The sequence below is a fragment of the Cetorhinus maximus genome, chromosome 12 (genome assembly GCF_964194155.1).
Source record: "Cetorhinus maximus chromosome 12, sCetMax3.hap1.1, whole genome shotgun sequence".
In the NCBI taxonomy this organism is placed as follows: Eukaryota; Metazoa; Chordata; class Chondrichthyes; order Lamniformes; family Cetorhinidae; genus Cetorhinus; species Cetorhinus maximus.
The window spans coordinates 21,006,495-21,025,947 of NC_135890.1; the positions used below are offsets into that span (position 1 = coordinate 21,006,495).

Here is a 19,453-nt window from a genome sequence, read left to right on the forward strand (position 1 = left end):
GTTGTCAAGTCCACCACCTTAAGTCTCCAACAGGGCTGAATGTGATGGGGAGCCAGCAGCAACAGTTCAGTCATTCAGTCATCACTGGCCTCCTCAGCGGTCAAGATGTTCCAGAGCCTGCACCATCATATCATTCCAGCAATCCTCCCACCAGCACAAACACAGTCACCTTCAGCTTAGAATTCACTTGGTAGGAGCAGTCGTGAGTGCAAGGCGCCACTTTGTAAAATGTCCTTCCTGGGTCACTTGGGTGATGTTTTTTGAGTTTGTATGTTCATTGTGCTATCCATTAAGTCCTAGTCTATGAGTTGCTGTTTGCTGATGACATCACAATGACATCCCATACTGCAGTTCACTTGCAGCAGCTTGTGGATCTGTTCTCCCCAGCCTGCAAGGAGTTTGGACTGACAATCAGCGTCAGGAAGACCAAGGTTATGGGCTAGGATATAGAGACTTCGCCTTCCATCAACATCGACAACCTCACCCTGGATGTTGCTGACAGCTTCACATACCTTGGATCAAGAATCACCAGCAACCTGTCCCTTGATGCTGAAATCAGCACCAGGATTGCCAAGGCTACAGCTGTTAAAGTTGAGAAGGTGAGTGTGGACCAACAGCAAACCAACTGAAAATACAAAACTCCTTGTGTCCCAGGCTTGTGTTCTCAGCACTCTCCTTTAGAGTAGTGAGGTATAGACAACTGAAGCAAGCCAAGAAAAGCGGCTGAACGACTTCCACCTCCGCTGCCTCAGACTACTATTGGGCATCTTCTGGCAAGACAGAGTGCCAAATACGGAAGTTCACCAATGCGCAGGGATCCCCAGCATGTTTATCCTCTTGAGTCAGCGGCGACTCCGTTGGCTGGGTCATGTGAGCTGAATGGATGACACTGCATTCCCAAAGACATACTCTATGGTGAACTTGCTATCGGCACGAGGTCAACAGGTTGCCCACGTCTACAAGCTGACCAGGATTGGAGTCAATGCATGGAAAGTCCTTGTGACTGACCAGAGTGTCTGAAGACAAGCAGACAAAGGGTATGGAAGAAACAGAGGATAAAAGAAAAACAACAGATGTCGGAAAAGAGAACCCGGTGGAAGGAAAAACATCAGTCAACCTTGGGCCAATGCTATTCATCTGTGCCAGCTGAGGAGGGGATTGCCACTCATGAATTGGTCTTTACAGCCACAACAGCTGATATTCCATCCAGAAGTGACATATACCCCAGGTGCAGTCCAACATCTCCTGAGATGGATGGATGCCTACTACCATTAAAATATTACTGATTATACTAATGAACAGATCTGTATGTTATCATTGCTTTGTGTCAAAAAGGCCATTAACTGAAGGCCAGGTGAGATTGCTGTCAGGCAGTGCCAAGGTCTGTGTTGGGGAAGACTGTTGGACGTGGAAACCTGAATTTCATTCTATATGGGTGGCAATGCAATTAATCAGAGATGTACTTAATGGATTATTTTTCTAGATCACGGAAGGTGAGTGACAGATCCATAATGTCTTAGAGTCACTCAGGTGAATCATTGTTGAATTAACTTAGCCCTTGTGTCTCTGCTAGCCTGTCGATTACTGTGAGACAGTCTTGGTGGACTTCCTCTAATGCCTAGGCACCGGGCTCCCCATTCCTTCTCTTCTTCATTCCCTTCACCACTTCCCTGTCCTCCTTCAAAAGTGGCATTCCATCTCCCCCTCTTCGTCCAGCTCCAGACCACTGTGCAGTATCAAGTTGTGTAGCACAAAGCAGTTGGCCACAGTACGAGGCATACTAGCATGTTTGTACTGGAGGGCACCACCCAAACGGTCAAGACAACATAAGCAACTCTTAAAGAAGCCAATGGTATGTTCAATGCAGGTACGTGCTGGCAGATGGCATGGGTTGTAGTGCCTCTCTGCATCCATGGATGTGTACTCGAAGAGCATCAGGAGCCAAGCCTTCAGGGGCTAACTCTTATCCCCCAGCAGCCATCCACAAATTCTGGTGGTGGCCTGAAGGTCTCCGGCACCTGGAACTGTCAGTGGATAAAGGCATCACGACAGCTGCCTGGGAAGCATGTGCATACCTGCAGGATATGTTTCCTAGAGTCACAGACCACCTAGACATTCACTGAGTGGAAGTCTTTCCTGTCCAGGAATTAGGCTGGTTGGTTGTTCAGCTACATCGTTACAATTGATGACCCCCTGGACCTGGGGGAAGCCATCAAGCATGGTAAAATCCAATGCCCTCTGTGCCTGTGCTGATCCATCTGTTTGAAAATGGATGTGGCCCCTACTCTGTGGAAGATGGCATCCATCACCCACCTGATGGCATGATGAGCTGCTAACTGGGGGATGCCATAAAGTTTGGCATCTGATCCCTGGAACGACCCAGATTCAAAGGAGTTCAGCAGCACAATCACACTGATGGCTGTGGGTAGGGGACTACCAAGAGTACTGTGAGGCCATAGGTCACTGTGGACCAGAGCACAAATGTCAGAGACCAAATGCCTGGATAGGCACAACCTCCTGGCACTGGTGCTTGTCATTTGCAAGTAGCTGGGAAGTACACCCGATGTTGTGGGTAGCAGCTTCTTTCTCTTGTAGCCCCTCGCTCTGCTCCTCTGACCTTGTCCTGACCAGGAGCTCGCATTTGCCAATGCTCCTCCTCACTACTCTCTCCAACATTGGCTGTTCCCATCTCAACACTTTCAACTGCCCCTCAATAGTTTAATAGGGCTTCCTCAACCAAACTCTGAAGTCCAAGTGATGTCAGCAGCCTCACACGCTTCTCAAGAGTCCAAATGCTCTCTCTTCACAAAATCAAGCCTCTCAGCTCTACCAATGCAACTCGCTGCATGAGCAACTGAGTTTTAATTATTTCACAGTGCATTCATGAGCGCTACTGGCTCCCTTCTTTATTCACGACCACTATGCTCAAATAGCTCAGTCCCAGACAGTCCACGTTTCCTGTGTTGGCTATTTGAAACTTGCTAACTGTTGTTCCCTAACAAGCTCAACAACGAGCTCAAGAGCAATTAATCGGAGGTGTGTAGATTGCAGCAACCCATCCTGACCTTCCTTTGAAAATCTAAATATGCCACTGAGATGTCAAGAACCAGTGATGTCCTCCATGAGTGTGATTTTCTGGGCCTCCGCACATCCTAACTCCCAAAGGTGATTGAAAATTCAGCCCCTGGGCTCCTATACTCTACAGTGTATACATGAGTTCTATTCTCTATAATATATTCAAGGGTTATCATTCCCTAAAATATAAAGGAGCAGCTGTTCTCAATAATAGCAGTTAATTCTTATCACAGAGCCTGCTTTTCTGTTTATAATACACAAAGGTTACTATTCTCAGAGATATTGCAGAGCTATTATTCACTATTATATATTTCCTAAAATATACATTGGATCTGCTCTTCACTATACCATACACAGGCTCTGCTATTCTCTAAATATTGCCAGATTCTGCTATTTTCTACAATATTGTCCGGTCTGTTAATTTCTATGATGTCCAGTAGGACTGTTATTCTCTGTGTCTTCACGGGGTCTGCAATTTCCTATGCTATATGCAGGGATTGCTGTCCTTAATGATATACATATACTTCCTAAAGTATACACAGGGGCTGCTATTCTTATAGTATACACAGGAGCTATTCTGTATAATATGCACAAGGGTTGTTATTCTTCTTTATGTCCCCAAGGTCTGCTATTTCCCAAAATGTACACAGGTGCTGCTATTCTCTTGCAAATACAGGAGCTCTCTTCCCTAAATTCTACACAGGCGTTGTTATTCCTTACATACACAGGAGCTGTTGTTCTGTATAATACTCAGAAAGGCTGCAATTCACCAAAATATACATAGGATCTTCTATTCTCTATAGCATACAGAGGGCTACAATACCCTATAATATACACAGGATCTGCAATTCTCCACAATACACTCAGGGGCTGCTATCCTTTATAACTTATATTTTCTATAATATGTACAGGAGCTGCTCTTTCCTATATTATACACAGGGTCTGCTATTCCATTTAATATACCCAGGGCTGCTGTTCCCCAAAACATACACATGGTTTGCTGCTCTCTATAATTGACACAGTGCTTGCTATTCTCTATAATGTACACAGTGGCTACTATTCCTTATAAAATAAACAGGGTCTGCTATCCCTTCTCATATGCAACAAAGCTGTTATCCTCTGTTATATACATGGGCCACTATTTTCTACAATATTCTCATAATGCACCCAAGGGCTGTTATTACCCATAGTATAGATATGGTTTGCGATATACAGCCATTGTCTCTAATATATGCAGGACCTGCCATTCAATACACAATATACAGAGGGTTCTATTCCTGATCTTATATGGAGTGGCTGCTATCCTCTATAATATACAGATGGACTGCTATTCTTCAAAGTGTCTCTGGGTCTGCTATTTTCTATAATGTACACAAATGCTGCTATTCCCTTTAAAACACCAGAGTGCTATTTCTTATATTGTATACAGGGCTTATTATTTCTTATTAAAAACACAGGGGCTGTTATTCTCTATAATAGAGGTCATGCTATTTTCTACAATATGTTCAGGGGCTGCTATTCTTTATAACTGACACCAGAGCAGTTATTCACTATAATATACAGAGGGGCTGCTATTCTATTTAACATACCATACACAGGCCTGCTATTTTCCAAAATATACAGAGGAGTTGCTGTTCCCTGTAATATACACAACGCTTGCTATTCTCTATAACATACACTGGCTACTATTTGCTATAATATAAACAGGATCTGCTATTCCTTCTCATATACATCTGAGCTGCTATTCTTTATTATATACAGGGGCTGCTATTTTCAATAATATCCTCAATCTTTTCTATATTCTATAATGTACACAAGGACTGTTATTACCTATAATATACATAAGTCTGCTATGCTCTCTGATATACTGGCACTGCCATTGTCTCTAATATATGCAGGAGCTGCTATTCAATATGCAATATACACAGGATCTTTATATACAGAGGCTGCTATTTCTTAAATACAGGGGGGTACTATTCTCAATTTCTAAACAGGGGTTGCTGTTCCCTATAACTTACACGGCATCTGCTATTCCCTTGAATATAAACACGGTCTGTTACTCTCTAAAATAGATAGAGGAGCTGCTATTCCCCATAATACACACAGGCTTTGCTGTTCTCTTTAACATATAGGAGCTGCCATTCTCTATAATATATGCAGTGGCTGCTATTCTCTATAATATACATTGGATGCTATTCTCTGTAATATACGCATAAACTGTGAATTTTTACAATATCCACAGGGGCTACTATTCTCTATAATATATACAGGACCTGCTATCTTTCATAATGCATGCTGGGCTGATTTTCTGTATATTAGAGACTGGGGCAGCTATACTGCCCAATACACACAGCCCTGTTATTCTCTAGCAGGGAGAATAGCTCTGAAGGCTTCCACAGGTCTGAAACTGTCATATTGTATGTGTTCATTGCCAGGGAGATAACAGGCAACAGTTGGGAGGGAGTATGGGACCCTCAGAATGGAGGGTTGTGAAGGGGTAGTTGTCACTTTCCCACCAGAATGTTTTTTAAGTTTCAAACTAATTTTGACCCTGCTCAAATCAAAACTGTAAAAGGATTGAGGCAGCAGGTTGTTTTCAGTGAGTTGTGGTCAGGAGAAGGAGCTAGGAGATTCAAATTTTCTCTTATACTCAAACCTTGTGAATTCCTTTGAAACATTTGCTTGTGTTGCAGTTCCGTGACTAAGGCCACCTCCACTCTAATCTGACATCCTGTATATATATATATATACATTATGCACCTCATGTGGGGGTATGAAACCAATGAACATGCTCCTATTCAATGTGTCTCATCTACATGATTTATTCAGGAGTGGGATGCTTGACTAATACGTCATTCTGCTCAATGTCTGATACTATACTCTGAAAATACCACAATTTAATCATTTGTCTCACTGCCAATCAAAAACCATGCCCCATGAGTCAAAGTTACTTTGATAATTTCTTTAAAGCATGAGTTGATGAAATGAGTGAATTATTAAGCACGTCTTTGTTGACACTCAGCCTCTGGCTTAGACACGCCTTAGTTTTTGTTTGCTACTATCCTGCATCTCATCCCCTTCCAAAAGTGAGGATTCTCCAAAGAAGCCAGTCAATCAATGACAGCCAATCTTCCTACATGGCCCTTGGCAGGGAGTACCGATGAACTACTCGACAATGGAGGGCATCATGGACCAACCTCATATTGTACTTGCACTTTGCATCACAGGAGTCACCGGTGATGATGAAGAGCAGGGATGCTGGCCAGATTCTGCCCAACCTTAGTTCAGGGGTTATTGGCATCAATGAGAGTGCAGTCAGGAAGTGGAAACTGCCAAGCTTCTGGTCCCCAAGGCTCAGCTACTTACTGCCTCTACCAGGGTAATGATTGGCCGAGAACAATTTTTTTCCTTTCTGTATCGTTCGCCTTTTCCAGCCAGCCTCCCACACTTGTCCTCGCTTGTCTGGTTTCCGGGGGTTACAATCTCCTGAAGACCAACAGTCTCCGGCACCTCAAACCAAATGTCAGCACTAGACATTGAATGTCAGACACCCATTTCACTCTGGTTTGCATCATATCTGAGCCAGGAAAAGTCACTGGCTAGTTAGTAGTCAGGGGGTAGGGACACTGATTCATTTTGTTTGAAGATGTGTGGGATTGTGTTGTTTCCTGTTCATTCACAAGTTATGGGTGTCACTGGCAAGGGCAGCATTTATTGTTTGTCTATAATTGCTCTTGAGGAGGTGATTATGATCCACCTGTTTGAACCGTTGCAGTCTGTGTAGTGAAAGTACTCCCACAATACTGATGGATAGGTAGTTCCGGATTTTGTCGAGTGACAATGAAGCGATATATTTCCAAATCAGGATGTACTGTGACTTGGAGGGGAACTTGGAGCTGCTGGTGTTCCCATGCGTCTGCTGCTCTTGTCCTTCTAAGTTTGGGGGAGAGATGGCAGGTTTGGGAAGTGCTGCCAAAGAAGTTTTGGTGAGTTGCTGCAATACACCTCGCAGATGATACACACTGCTGCCACTGTGTGTGGAGGGAGCGAATATTTAAGGTGGTAGATGGGTTGCCAATCAAGTAGGCTGTTTTGTCCTGGCTGGATTCAGCTTCTTGAGTGTTGGAGCTGCATTCATTCAGGCAAAAGGCAGAGAATTCCATTACACCCCTGACTTGCGCCTTGGAGGTGGAAGAAATGTTTCGGGAGTCAGGAGGTGAGTCACTCGCTGCAAATTACCCAGTGTCAGACCTGCTCTTGTCACCACAGTATCTCTGTGGCTGGTGCAGTTAAGTTTCTGGTTAATGGTGACTCCCCAGGAGGTAGATGGAGGGGGAATTTGACAATGGTAATGCCAATGAATGTCAAGGGGAAGTGGCTAGACTCTCGCTGTAGTTATTGTCTGGCAATTGTGTGAGGCAAACATTACTTGCCATTTATTAGTCCATGTCTGAATGTTGTTCAGGTTCACTGCATGAGAGCATGACTGCTTCATTATCTGAGAAATTATGAATGGAAGTGAACATCATGCATTCATACAACAACAAATTGCATTTGTATAGTGCATTTAATGAATAAAACATCCCAAAATGCTTCACAAGAGCATTTTGAAGAAACATTGGACACTGAGCCACTTACGGCAATATTAGGGAGAAGGCCATAAGATTGGTCATGAAGGCTGTTTCGAGGAGCGATGTCAAGAATGAAAGATAGGTAGAGAGGTGAGGAGGTTAATGGTGGGAATGCCAGACCTTAGGGTCTAGGCAGCTGAAGCCATGGCATCAATTGTGGGGGCAATTAAAATTGGCGATGCTCAAGAGACCAAAATTAGATGAGCGCAGAGGAGGGTGGCAGGACTGGAAGAAATTACAGAGATTGGGAGAGGTGAGGCTATAGAAAGACTTGAAAACAAGGATGGGAATTTTGAAATCAAGGGGACTTGGCACGAGTAAGGACATAGGCAGTAGGATCTTGCATGACCTCAAGTCTGGGAGGCTGGTCAGAAGTGCATTGCAATATTCAAGCCTAGAGGTAACAAAGGCATGGATGAGGGTTCATGAGCAGCATTAGATGAGCTGAGGCAGGACCAAGCGTTGAGTGATGTTACAAAGGTGGAAATATGTTTCCTTCTTCCTGTTTGTCTTTGGAGGCAAAGATGACCATGTTCATCATCTGGGGTGTTTGGTGGGGTTCTGGAATGCTTTCTTAGCAATGGCGTGGATATGCGGATGGAAGCTCATCTCAGGGTCAAAAAGGACACATGCTAGCTAGAGATGGAGTTTGTAGGTGGGGACTGAATACAATGGCTTTGGTCTTCCAATGTTTAATTGGAGAACTGTGTGTCAGACAAGCAGTCTTATAATTTAGCAATAGTGGAGGTGTCAAGAGAGGTGATGGCGAGGTAAAGTTGGATATTATCTGCATAAATGTATTTTTGAGTGATGTCGCTGAGGGGCGGTGGTGAGAAATAGGAGGGGGATCAAAGGTAGATCCTTGGGAAGACACCAGAGGTAATGGTAGAGGAGCAAGAAGAGAAGCCATTGCACCATTTAAAATTATTTTGCTTACTGAAGTGGATAACTTTACGTTTCTTCACACTATATTCCATCTGCCACATTCTTTCCTATTCACTTAACCTGTTTAAATCATTTTGCAGCCTTTGTGCATCCTCCTCACAGTTTAATTTCTCATCTAACTCTATGGATAGCATTTTCTGGCCCTGACACCAGCATGCATTGTCATGGGCAGGATGATGGCTCTCCAAATTTTCCCATGCCATGCACGATGATACCCACTAGTGACGAGGCCGGAAAATCCCACCCTGTATCATCAGCAAATGTGGATACTGAGACTCGGTTCCCTCGTCTAAGTCATTAATATAACTTGTATATAGCTGAGGCCCCAGCACTAATCCCTGAGGATTTCCACTAGTATCAATCTGTCAACCTGTAAATCGCCCATTTATTCCTACTCTCTGTTTTCTGTCCTTTATCAATCCCCAATCCATGCTATAATATAAGCCCCAATTCCATGACCCCTAATTCTGTGCCATGATATCTTGTGTGGCACTTATTGAAGGCTTTTTGAAAATGCAAATACACTGCACCCACTGGTTCCCCTTTATCCACCTTGCTGGTTACAACCTCAAAGGTCTCCAACCGATTTGTCAAACACGACTTCCTTTTCATAAATCTCATACTAACTCTGCTCAATCATATTTAGATTTTTTAAGTGCCCTGATATCATGTCCCTAATAATAGATTCTAGCACTTTACACGTTACTGATTAGAAGGACTTCAAAGGGATTGTTTGGGGCATTCGATGGTACTGTTAGAGTACTAATTGGACAGGCATTGATGGGAGCGTTAGGGATTAGAGGGAAGGGCTTTGATGGAAGAGTTAGGGTACTAGAGAGAGGGGCTTTGATGGAAGTGTTAGCATACTAAAGGGATGAACTTTCATTGGACTTTTCATTGAACTTTCATATCCTTTCCTATAGCTGGACAGATGTTCTTTAGTATTGGAACCGACCTGGAAACACACAAGTTACCTGGTATTGGAAGGAGTGAATTGTTCTCATTTACCCTGTATGAATAATTATAGAAACTGATACCTCAGCATTGGAAATAGTAAAGTATGAGGCAGGAGTAATCATTTTGTTTCATCCAGTTTGTTCCCTAGGCAAAGGATTCTTTTATTGTTACCTTGTCTGGCCTCCACCCGATTCCAGGTTCATTCTGGCTGAATCCTGATAATTTTTGAATTACATGCCAATCAGGCGTAAAAAAAAAATTACAATACACGGCAGTGTCATAACCACAAGGACTGTGGTTCACGTAGAAAGCCCACAAACACGTCTTCCACAGGGCAACCAGGACCAGGCATTAAATGACAACCTTGCCAGTGATGTCCAAATCCTGATTTCAAATAAATGGACAGCACCTGACACTTAGACACACATAACCCAGTTGGAGGTGAATCGTTCCTTTTTATCCCCTGTGCATCGTAGATGTACTGAAGCTGAAACTGATACACACATGGGCCATAGATTAGCGCATGCAGTGAACTGCCAGTTGATGATTTATAAAGGAGGAAGTACACTGTATTAATGAATGAGAGTTATCTTACCTAGTTCCTCCAGTTCAGCAGTCATGGATTTGGAACGCAGAGTCAGTGTGGTACTTGGCGCTCTCTTCGGGGGCGGTGGGGCTGTAATAAAAAGAGATGAGAGGTTTGACTTTCTGCCCAGGACCTTTCGAGCACCCCCGAGGTGCAGGTGCCATTTTTTCTCCACTGCCTGAATCTCGTCGTAATCATGACAGGAATCACCACACTGCTGGAGGATCTTGTTCAAACTCCGCGTGGAAGCAAACTTCTTCATACTATCCCTTGCGGCGGAAGCTTGGGCCTAATGGGTTCTGGGGGGTGAAGAGTACCGCATAAATTCTCCGCAGGGCACTGCCCGCATGCTTCCTAAAGAGTACTAGTTCATCCCCAGAATGTGGCAGTGTCAGTCTGGGCTCTCAGCTAGACAGCAGTAAAATTATTTTTAAGCCACCCTTCACCTCACACACGGACAAATTTCGGGAAAATAATTTTTTTCTTTTGATGTTTCTCCCCTTAAAACATCCAACTCAGGAGCGTAAAGGAATTCAGTCCGCTGTCACAGTTTCAGGTGTACCGAGATTTTTCAAGGCTCTGGCTTGCATACGAACAATACAGCATTCAAATGTTCAACAGGGAATACCATGGAAACAAGGCCAGCAGGCAACCCCTTCCTCCTCCTCCTCCTCCCACTTTCCCTCGTTGTATAGTCGTGCTTCAGACACCCTGTGACAAGTACGAAGTGAGACTGCAAGTTCTCCGGTCAGGGTAGGGCCATATCCATTTGTAAATAAGTTCTTTTTTATATATTTATATATATACATATATATATATATATATATATATATAAAATAAAAAAAGAAATTGGCTTTGAACGAGGTAGCAAAGATTAAAACCGCAGGAGTGTGAGATGTGGACCTGGCCCACGTTAGGACTCAGGTTGCTGCTTGCAAGGGGGATTCAGAACATCCCTGAAAGCTGGATTTGAGAACGACGGTGTCAGCACACAGAGAAACAATTGCAGGTCTGAATTTTAAATGGTGTGTGAACTGCTTCTTTCCAAACAGTCACCCAACCCAAACTGTCGCTTCATCACCGCTTGTCAACATTCCTCCTGTAAGGTGAGTAGGCAGGCTAATAGAGCTTCAAATGTGGCACACATTAGGCTTAACGCTGCCAAGATGCATGGGCAGCACACAGCACCACCTGCCTCTGACCCTCACCCCCTCGTCCTTCCAATCTCCTCTCTCTCTCTCTCTCTCTGGCTGCTCCTCCTCTCTGCCTCACGCTCGTGTGTTCTCTCCCACCTCCTCGTTTTCTGTTCCTTTTCCTTATTTTCCTTGCCTTCCTCCACCCTGCCGTCTCAGCGACATCATTTGCTCCCCTTTCATTTAAGTGCAACCTTATCACTTTGAAATATGAGGCAAAGATTAGGCACAAAGTTCAACCTTGTTAAAAATTAACCCAGCTCACAGTGAATAAACAAGTTAGCACCTCATTGTTACTGGGCTAGAAATTTAGAACGGAGGAATCATGGAGATAAACAAGTGCTGTAAGTACAGTTCGTTTATATACACATACACACACATACATAAGTATATGTATGTATAAACATATATATAAAGACATACAGACAAACACGTATTTGCAGAAATATAGACACACATGCAGATATGTATGTATATAGAATTAAATATATTGAAATTAAGTCATGTACTTTATACTGAGTCTGTGAGATCACAGTTGTGAGTGGTTTTAATTTTGAGATATTTCCAATTGAAACAGTATCAACAGCTATCATAAAGGCAAAATACTGCGGATGCTGGAAATCTGAAACAAAAACCAAAAATGCCGGAAAAACTCAGCAGGTCTGACAGCATCTGTGGAGAGAAAAACAGAGTTAATGTTTCGAGTCCATATGACTCTTCTTCAGAGCTCTGAAGAAGAGTCATATGGACTCGAAACTTTAAATCAACAGCTATCAGTTTGGCTTATTTGGCAGCATTCTTCCTTCTGAGTCAGAAACTTGCGGGTTTAAAACCTCCTCCCAGACCTGAGCACAACTTCGACTGATGCTCCAGTGCAGTATTGAGGATCTGCTACATTACGGAAAATGTTTTCCATCAGATGCGACAATAAATTTGAAGTTTTACCAACTGGATGGGGCAGTATTTGGGGATTTTAATGCTGTACCTGCCCTGTTAGTATTTGATGGTGCATCTTCCATGGATCTTTAAACTGTATTTAACCCATGCTGTACCTGTCCTGCGAGTGTCTGATGGGACAATGTAGAGTGAGTTTTATACTTTATGCAACCTGTGCTGTCTTGTCACTGGGTGCCTGAAATATTGGCTTCCTCGGCACAATGATGGAACTGTGTGTTAGATTTTACCACATTTGTAAGTGAGCCAATCACCATTCATAGCCTTGGCCACCATCAGTCTCCTCTGTTCAATGCAACACCCCATCATGTGATAGGAATATTCCTTTCCATCCAGTGTAAAGTGCTCAAGTGGAACAGGTGATAGAGTCCTATACTGTTTGATATCAAGAAATCATCATCGTCATCACCTACATTTGTGGGACGTGGGGGAATATTTTTTGGTAAGTCAGTGATGAGGGGCCATCAATTGAAAATAACCATTCAGAGAATAGGAGAGAGCTCGGGAGAAATATTTTCATTCAGATTGGATCTGTATCCAGGGTTGGCATGAAAAAAGTTGAAAGTATTTCTTTTTGGCACACGACATCATGTACAACGTCCTTTACAACCACAGAAATTTACACCACAGAATGAAGCCACTTGACCCTTTATATTGGTGCTGGCTCTTGGCTAAAGCAACCCGAAAATTAATGCCCCTGCCTCACAGCCCGTGTCTGCTGATGTGGTGAATATTTATCTCATTTTCCCAGAAAAGAAACCTCAATTATAGTCTGTGGAAAAGCCTTTTATACTCAAATACTCTCTCTATCATGAAAGAAAACAAGGAAGAACTTGCATTTACATAACACCTTTCCAACCTCAGGACATTCCAAAATGCTTTAGAAAAAATGAACTACTTTTGAAGTACTGTTGTAATGCAGCCAATTTGTGCTCAGCAAGCTCCGACAAACAGCAATGAGATAAACTGCCAGATGGTTTGTCTTAATGACATTAATTGGAGGGGATAAAAATAGACCAGAACACCAGGGAGAGCTGCCCTGCTCCTCTTTGAATAGTGCCATGGGATATTTTACCTGAGAGAGTAGATGGAGCCTCGATTTAATGTTTCATTCAAAGAACAGTACCTCTGATAGAGCAGTACTCCTTCAATCCTGCACTGAAGTGTCAGCCTGGATGATGTGTTCAAGCCTTTGAAGTAAGGGTTGGACCCACAGCCATGACTGAGAGATGAGAGTGCTACCAACTGAGCGGGACTGAGGTTTCCCCGTAGAATTTAAATTGATCAATCCTAGTCATTAACTTTCCAATCAGAGGAAATAGTCTTTCCCTATTCAGCCTATTAGAACCTTTTATCATTTAATAAAACATTAAATTTCCATTTAGCAATGTAAATCATGGAGGGTTTGGCTCTGTAGTAAATGGCTGACCCGTTCCACCAGAGGATCTTCCATGCATTATGACAAAAATTGACTCCAAATGTGTTATTGCCCTGGAAACATGAAGGCTGTTGGAAATCCAGTCTGACATTACTCAGTGATAGATTCTTAATAGATTTTTACTCAGCAAGTGGTTAGAATGTGGAACTTACTACAGTATGGAATAGCTGAGAAAATACAGCACAACAACAGGCCAATCTGCCCGACTTGTCCATGCCATTGATTATGCTCCATTTGAGCTTCCTCCCATCCTTTCTCATCTACCTCTATTAGCAAAACTCTCTATTTCCTCTCAGTTATGTGGTTATCTAGCTTCCCTTTAAATGCATCTATTCTATTCATATCTATATATCAATTTCTCCCTCTTGCAGCAAGTTCCACATTCTCACCACACTCTGGGTTCCTTCTGAATTCCCCATTTGATTTCTTGAGCTTTTATTTGTTCATGGAATCTGGGCATTGCTGGCAAGGCCAACATTTATTGCCCATCCCTAATTGCCCTTGAGAAGGTGGTGATGAGTGCCTTCTTGAATTGCTGCAGCCCATGTGGTGTAGGTACACCCACAGTGCTAATCATCGATATTCTAAAGGGTCTAACAATGAGACACAAATGACAGGCAATGGCCTATATATTCTCCTGTAAGCAGTTTATACCAGCATGTGAATTCATTGTTGAGCTACACCAACCCAAGTATGGTAGCGAATAATAGCACAGGTTACAATTAATCAGAGACTCAGGCTGGATTTTTGCCTCTCCGTCGTGGCAATAATCCTGGAAATAGCTGAAAATTCTAAGTTCTGTCCCCGAACCCGGCATTTCCTACCTTTGCGGGACATAACTGGAGTCAGGCCGTGATGCACGCATGCACGATTTGCAGAATCAACTGGCCATTTAAATCACCAGGTGCCTCCACTGAAGTTGGATTTTGGTAGAACAGGAGTGTGAAATCCCGTGTGTGCGGAATAGACCAGGTAAGAGGAGGTCTGAACTTGGTGCAGGTGTTCAGATAACTAAGGGAGAGGTAAAGTACTCCTTTGGATAGGGTCCCAGGACACCTTTGGGAGAGGTATGGCACCTTTTCGGAGAGGTAAGGTACCCTTTGGGATTGTTAAAAGTGAACACGATTATGCACTTTTTATGCACAAAATTATTGCAACTGTCCAGGTGTCAATGAAATGTTAAGGAGCTGTCCAGCTGTCAAACCTGTCAAAGCTGTTCAGGAAGTGTCAAATTTGTCAAAGTTATACAGGAAGTGTCAAAACAATCAAGGAACTGTCCAAAGATACTAGGTGAGTTGGCATGGAGGGGGTAAGGGCAAATGGTGGTGGGTGGGGAGCATGAGTTGGCACTAAGTTGGCATAGGGGGTATGGGGCCATGGGGATGGGTGGGGGCATGGGTTGGCGTAGGTTGGTATGGATGAGGCATAGGGAGTGTGTGGGGGGTGAGGAGGCTGAAGGGTGAGGGCTGGAGGAATGTTTTTTGTTTTATTATCATTTTTTATTTATTTAGACACAGTGCCAGGGCACAGAGGTGGGTCTTGCGCCCAGTCTGCATCCGCATGCAGCAGCCTGCTCATTTGTTCCGGGGTTCTACGCCCTAATTCCTGTTTCAGACCGTGTTCCTGTCACCTACTGATTGAAAATTCGACCTGTGTGCAGACACTTTTAAAGGTCAGGAAATCTCCAGACTCGGTGAACCCGCCCCGGGGACAAAAATCTGGGCCCTCAGTCTGTTTACAGAAACTTCATCAAGTTATTTAAGCAAAAAAAAGTATTAGGAACTGAAACTAATGTATTCTTTCCAGACAGCTCCATCCCAAATGATAGTGGCTGAATGTTGCAGGTGCTGGTATGGAGACAGGCTGTTAGTTTATGCCCTACACTGCAGTTAGTACATGGCCTGGGGTAATACTAACACAAAGGAGGCTGAGTTAAGTAGGTCGGGCGTATGTAGGTAAGCAAACAAAGGTAGGCAGACGTGTTCATGCATGCTGGCTGCCAATTTGTGTACGTGATCCCTGATTTGCAGTTGCTCTCTAAGCATTAAGGGGGGGATGTTACAATTCAGCTCTCCCCATCTCAATGGTCAGAAATTACAGGCTGGGGTGTAGTGAAGCAATAAAATACCCTGTAAATCTACAGACTGAAGGTGTATTGAAGCAGATATATGATCAGAAAATCTGTTCTATTGATGTGGGTTGCAGAAGAAAAGACAGACATACACTGATATAGTGTCTTCCGGGACATTCTAAAGCGTTTTACAGTCAATTCACTGTTGTAGCAATATGGGAAATGCAGCTGCCAATTTTCACACAACAATCTCCCACAAACAGCAATGAGATAATGACCAGATCATCTATTTTAGGAGTTGGTTGAGGGATAGATATTGATGAGGACATAGAATTACATAGACATTATAGCACAGAAATGGGCCACTCAGCACAGCTGGCCTATGCAGGTGTTTATGGTGTAAACAAGCCTCTTCTTACTCTATTTCATCTAACCCCATCAACAAGCTTCTATTCTTTTCTCCTTCATGTATTTACCTAGCTTCCCCTTAAATGCATCTAATGTTCACAATGGGAATTGCCTTGTTCTTCTTCGAATAGTGTGGCAGAATTTTTTGCATCCACTTGAAGGGCAAATGGGACCCTTGGTTTAATTTCTTATTGGAAAGACAGCACCTCTGAATGTAGCATTGCGCTTCAGACACAGAAGTGAAACTGCTACCCACTGAGCCAAGGCTGAGAACTTAAGAGTGAAAATGTTTGTTTGAGAAGGTAAATAATGACAAATTATTTCTACAAAATCAGCGAATTATTAACAGGGGCAGAAACTCTGGGTGAGTACTGGAAACTTAAAGGAAAAGGAAAGAAAAGGAATCCTTCACACAATGGGTTATTGTGCGCGTGTGTAACTGTGTATTTGGTAAGGGAAAAATTGGGTCAACTGTGATGCCCCTCTTGTCGCAGGTCACCAACATTCCTTATCTGGGCTCACGTGAAGAATAATACCTTCAATGCAGAAGTATTGGCACAGGGACAACAGAAGAAGTCACCGTGGTTCCAGAGTTGATGTTGACCTTGCGCTGTTTCCTCTCCTCCCACACTCTTCTTTCCACACAGGTCTTTCTCACCACTGCCATTGTTACCTCTGCCACTGAAGGTGGGTGGAAGTAATGTTTTTTCTGTTTGTTAGTCTGTTTGTCTGAAAACAATATATCTCAAAAACTAATGGGTGGCTTTCAATGAAGCTTAGTACGCCGATAAGGTATGGCACAAGGAAGAACCAATTAGTTTTTGGTGAATCTGGATACTGGAATATTTTAAAGGATCCATTAACATTAGGAGGTAGGGAAAATTGACAGTTTTTATTAAGAACATTGTAAGTTGTTTTGTTAAGAACGTTGTTGTTTTAGCACGTTGTGGATTGTCTCAGCTATTGTGGTGGAATTTGTGACAGCGGTCAAAATGTGAGTAGAGTTTTCAGAGCAGGTTGTTGGATGTGGATTGGCCTGAAGCCTCCTCAGTGGCATGGAAGCTCTTAGTAAAAAGATGTCTTTTCAGCTTTGTACTTACAAAGCATCAACCAGCAGGAGAAAGCCTCAAAGAAAAGCTGCATAATTGTAATAATGTTGAGTTAACAGAATGTGGTGGAGGTATGCCCTCCACTGAGTGCACTTTTCATTTGTTTAGATCTGTTACCAAAAAGTGGAATGAGTGATTGGATACCAGTGACACAGGGGCTGCTTATTCGATACTATGGTACTGACAAATTTTCACACAGAGAGCATAAATATTTTGGAGGTTTAACAGGGACATTGCTCAATTATTAAGGGGAAAAACAAAGAGGAAAGCCTTGAGATACTTAAAGTAATGTTTTTCTGTATTATACTCAAATTTATTACAGAATTAAGCATTTTTAAATTGAAAATGTATATATTAAAAATTGTATATCTGTGCACTTTCTGTTGACATTTTCCATTATATAGATTCCCATATTTCACATTTAAAATGGGAACTGCATAGGTAAACGTTATAATATAATTTCACAATCCTGCCTGTGGAGACACTGTGGTGCCACCATTGGTGGCAGGTTGTAGTTACAATGCAATAAGTTTACGTAGACAGTTTCCATTAACAATGTGGACAAAGGAATCTACATAATATAAAGACAGAATATTTGACTTGAACGTGGGACCTGAATTACCTTTGCATGCCCTGGTCTAATTGTTCCCCACTCTCTATCCTGGCTTCCACTAAGGACTACATCTGAGCTTGATTCCCTCTCTTCAATACCATAGGCAAACAACTAGCATTTACTAATACTTGTCCAGATGTTGATTTGGCCCAGTTAGCAGCACTCTCACCATGGGAGTTAGAAGGTTATGAATTGAATTCCTATTGGAGAACTTCAGTGTATAAGCTAATGCTGCAGGTCGGTAACTGTTGGAGAGCTGCTGACCCCTGGATGAGATAGTAAACCCAATTCACCTCTGGTCAGTCTGGTGGACAATAATGATCTACCCCAAGAGTAACAGGGAGTTCTCCTGGAGAGTTGGTCAATGTGCCAAAAATAAAGTAAGTAGTTATTCAATTAGTTAGGGAATCTTACACAAGTCATAGGAACATAGAAACAGGAGTAAGCCATTCTGCTTCTAGAGCTAGTTCCACCATTAAATTAGATCATGATTGATATACTTGTCTCAGAGAGGGTGTAACAAAGGTTCACTAGATTGATTCCGGGATGAGGTGGTTGTCCAATGTGGTGACATTGAATAATAGGCCAATATTCTTTGGAGTTTCGAAGAATTAGAGGTGGTCTCATTGAAATGTGCAAAGGTCTTAGAGGATAGGATAGATGCTGAGGCATTGTTTTCCCTGGCTGGAGAGTCTAAATCTAGAGATCGTAGTCTCAGGAAAAGGGGTTGGCCATTTAGGACTGAGGTGAGGAGAAGTTGTGAATTATGAATCTTTGGAATTCCCTACCCCAGAGGATTGTTATTGGCTAGTTGCTAAGTATATTCAAAATTTAGATTGATGAATATTTGGACACTAGAATTAAGGGTTATGGGGCAAGTGGAGTTAAGGTGGAAGTTCAACCATGATCTTATTGAATGTCAGACATGGCTCAAGGGACTATATGGCCTACTCCTGTTCCTTTTTCTTATGTCTGATCTGTGCCTAAACTCCATTTACCTGTTGTTACACTATATCCTTCGAAAAATTTACCTAACAAAAATCAATCCCAGCATTGAAAATTTCAACCCCAGTATCAATAGTTTTTGGTGGGGGTGGGGGTAACAGTTGAGTTCCAGATTTTCACTACCCTTTGTGTGAAAAAATGCTTCCTGATTTCACCCTTGAATGGCCTGGTTCTAAGTAACTATATTATGTGAAGTGTTTTCAGAGGTTTCTGAAGATGTGATATAAATGGAAGTTTATTAATATTAATAGAAACACTTAAATTAACTTAGAAGTTGACAGCTGATAGTTGAAATCAAGTTCATATTCACTGTGGATCTCAGTGAGCTCATTTCCAGAAGTCCTGGAGAATAACATTTAATTTGAGGCATAACATGAGGCTGATTGTTGCAGACTTCAGGGAAAATAGACAGACCTGTGAAATGAGCAGGCACATGGCAGATGAATTTTATGTAGAGGAACATGACGT

General features: G+C 42.7%; 1 protein-coding gene across 2 annotated transcripts in view; it reads right to left on the reverse strand.

The window, feature by feature from the left end:
• The window catches only part of shank3a (SH3 and multiple ankyrin repeat domains 3a), a 1,183,771-nt gene that overhangs the window by 119,388 nt on the left and 1,044,930 nt on the right, over positions 1 to 19,453 (reverse strand). For both annotated transcript variants that reach the window (XM_078553129.1, XM_078553130.1), the window contains exon 19: positions 10,204 to 10,284. In XM_078553129.1, the coding sequence (XP_078409255.1) occupies positions 10,204 to 10,284 (81 nt within the window). The remainder of the gene's footprint in view (positions 1 to 10,203; positions 10,285 to 19,453) is intronic.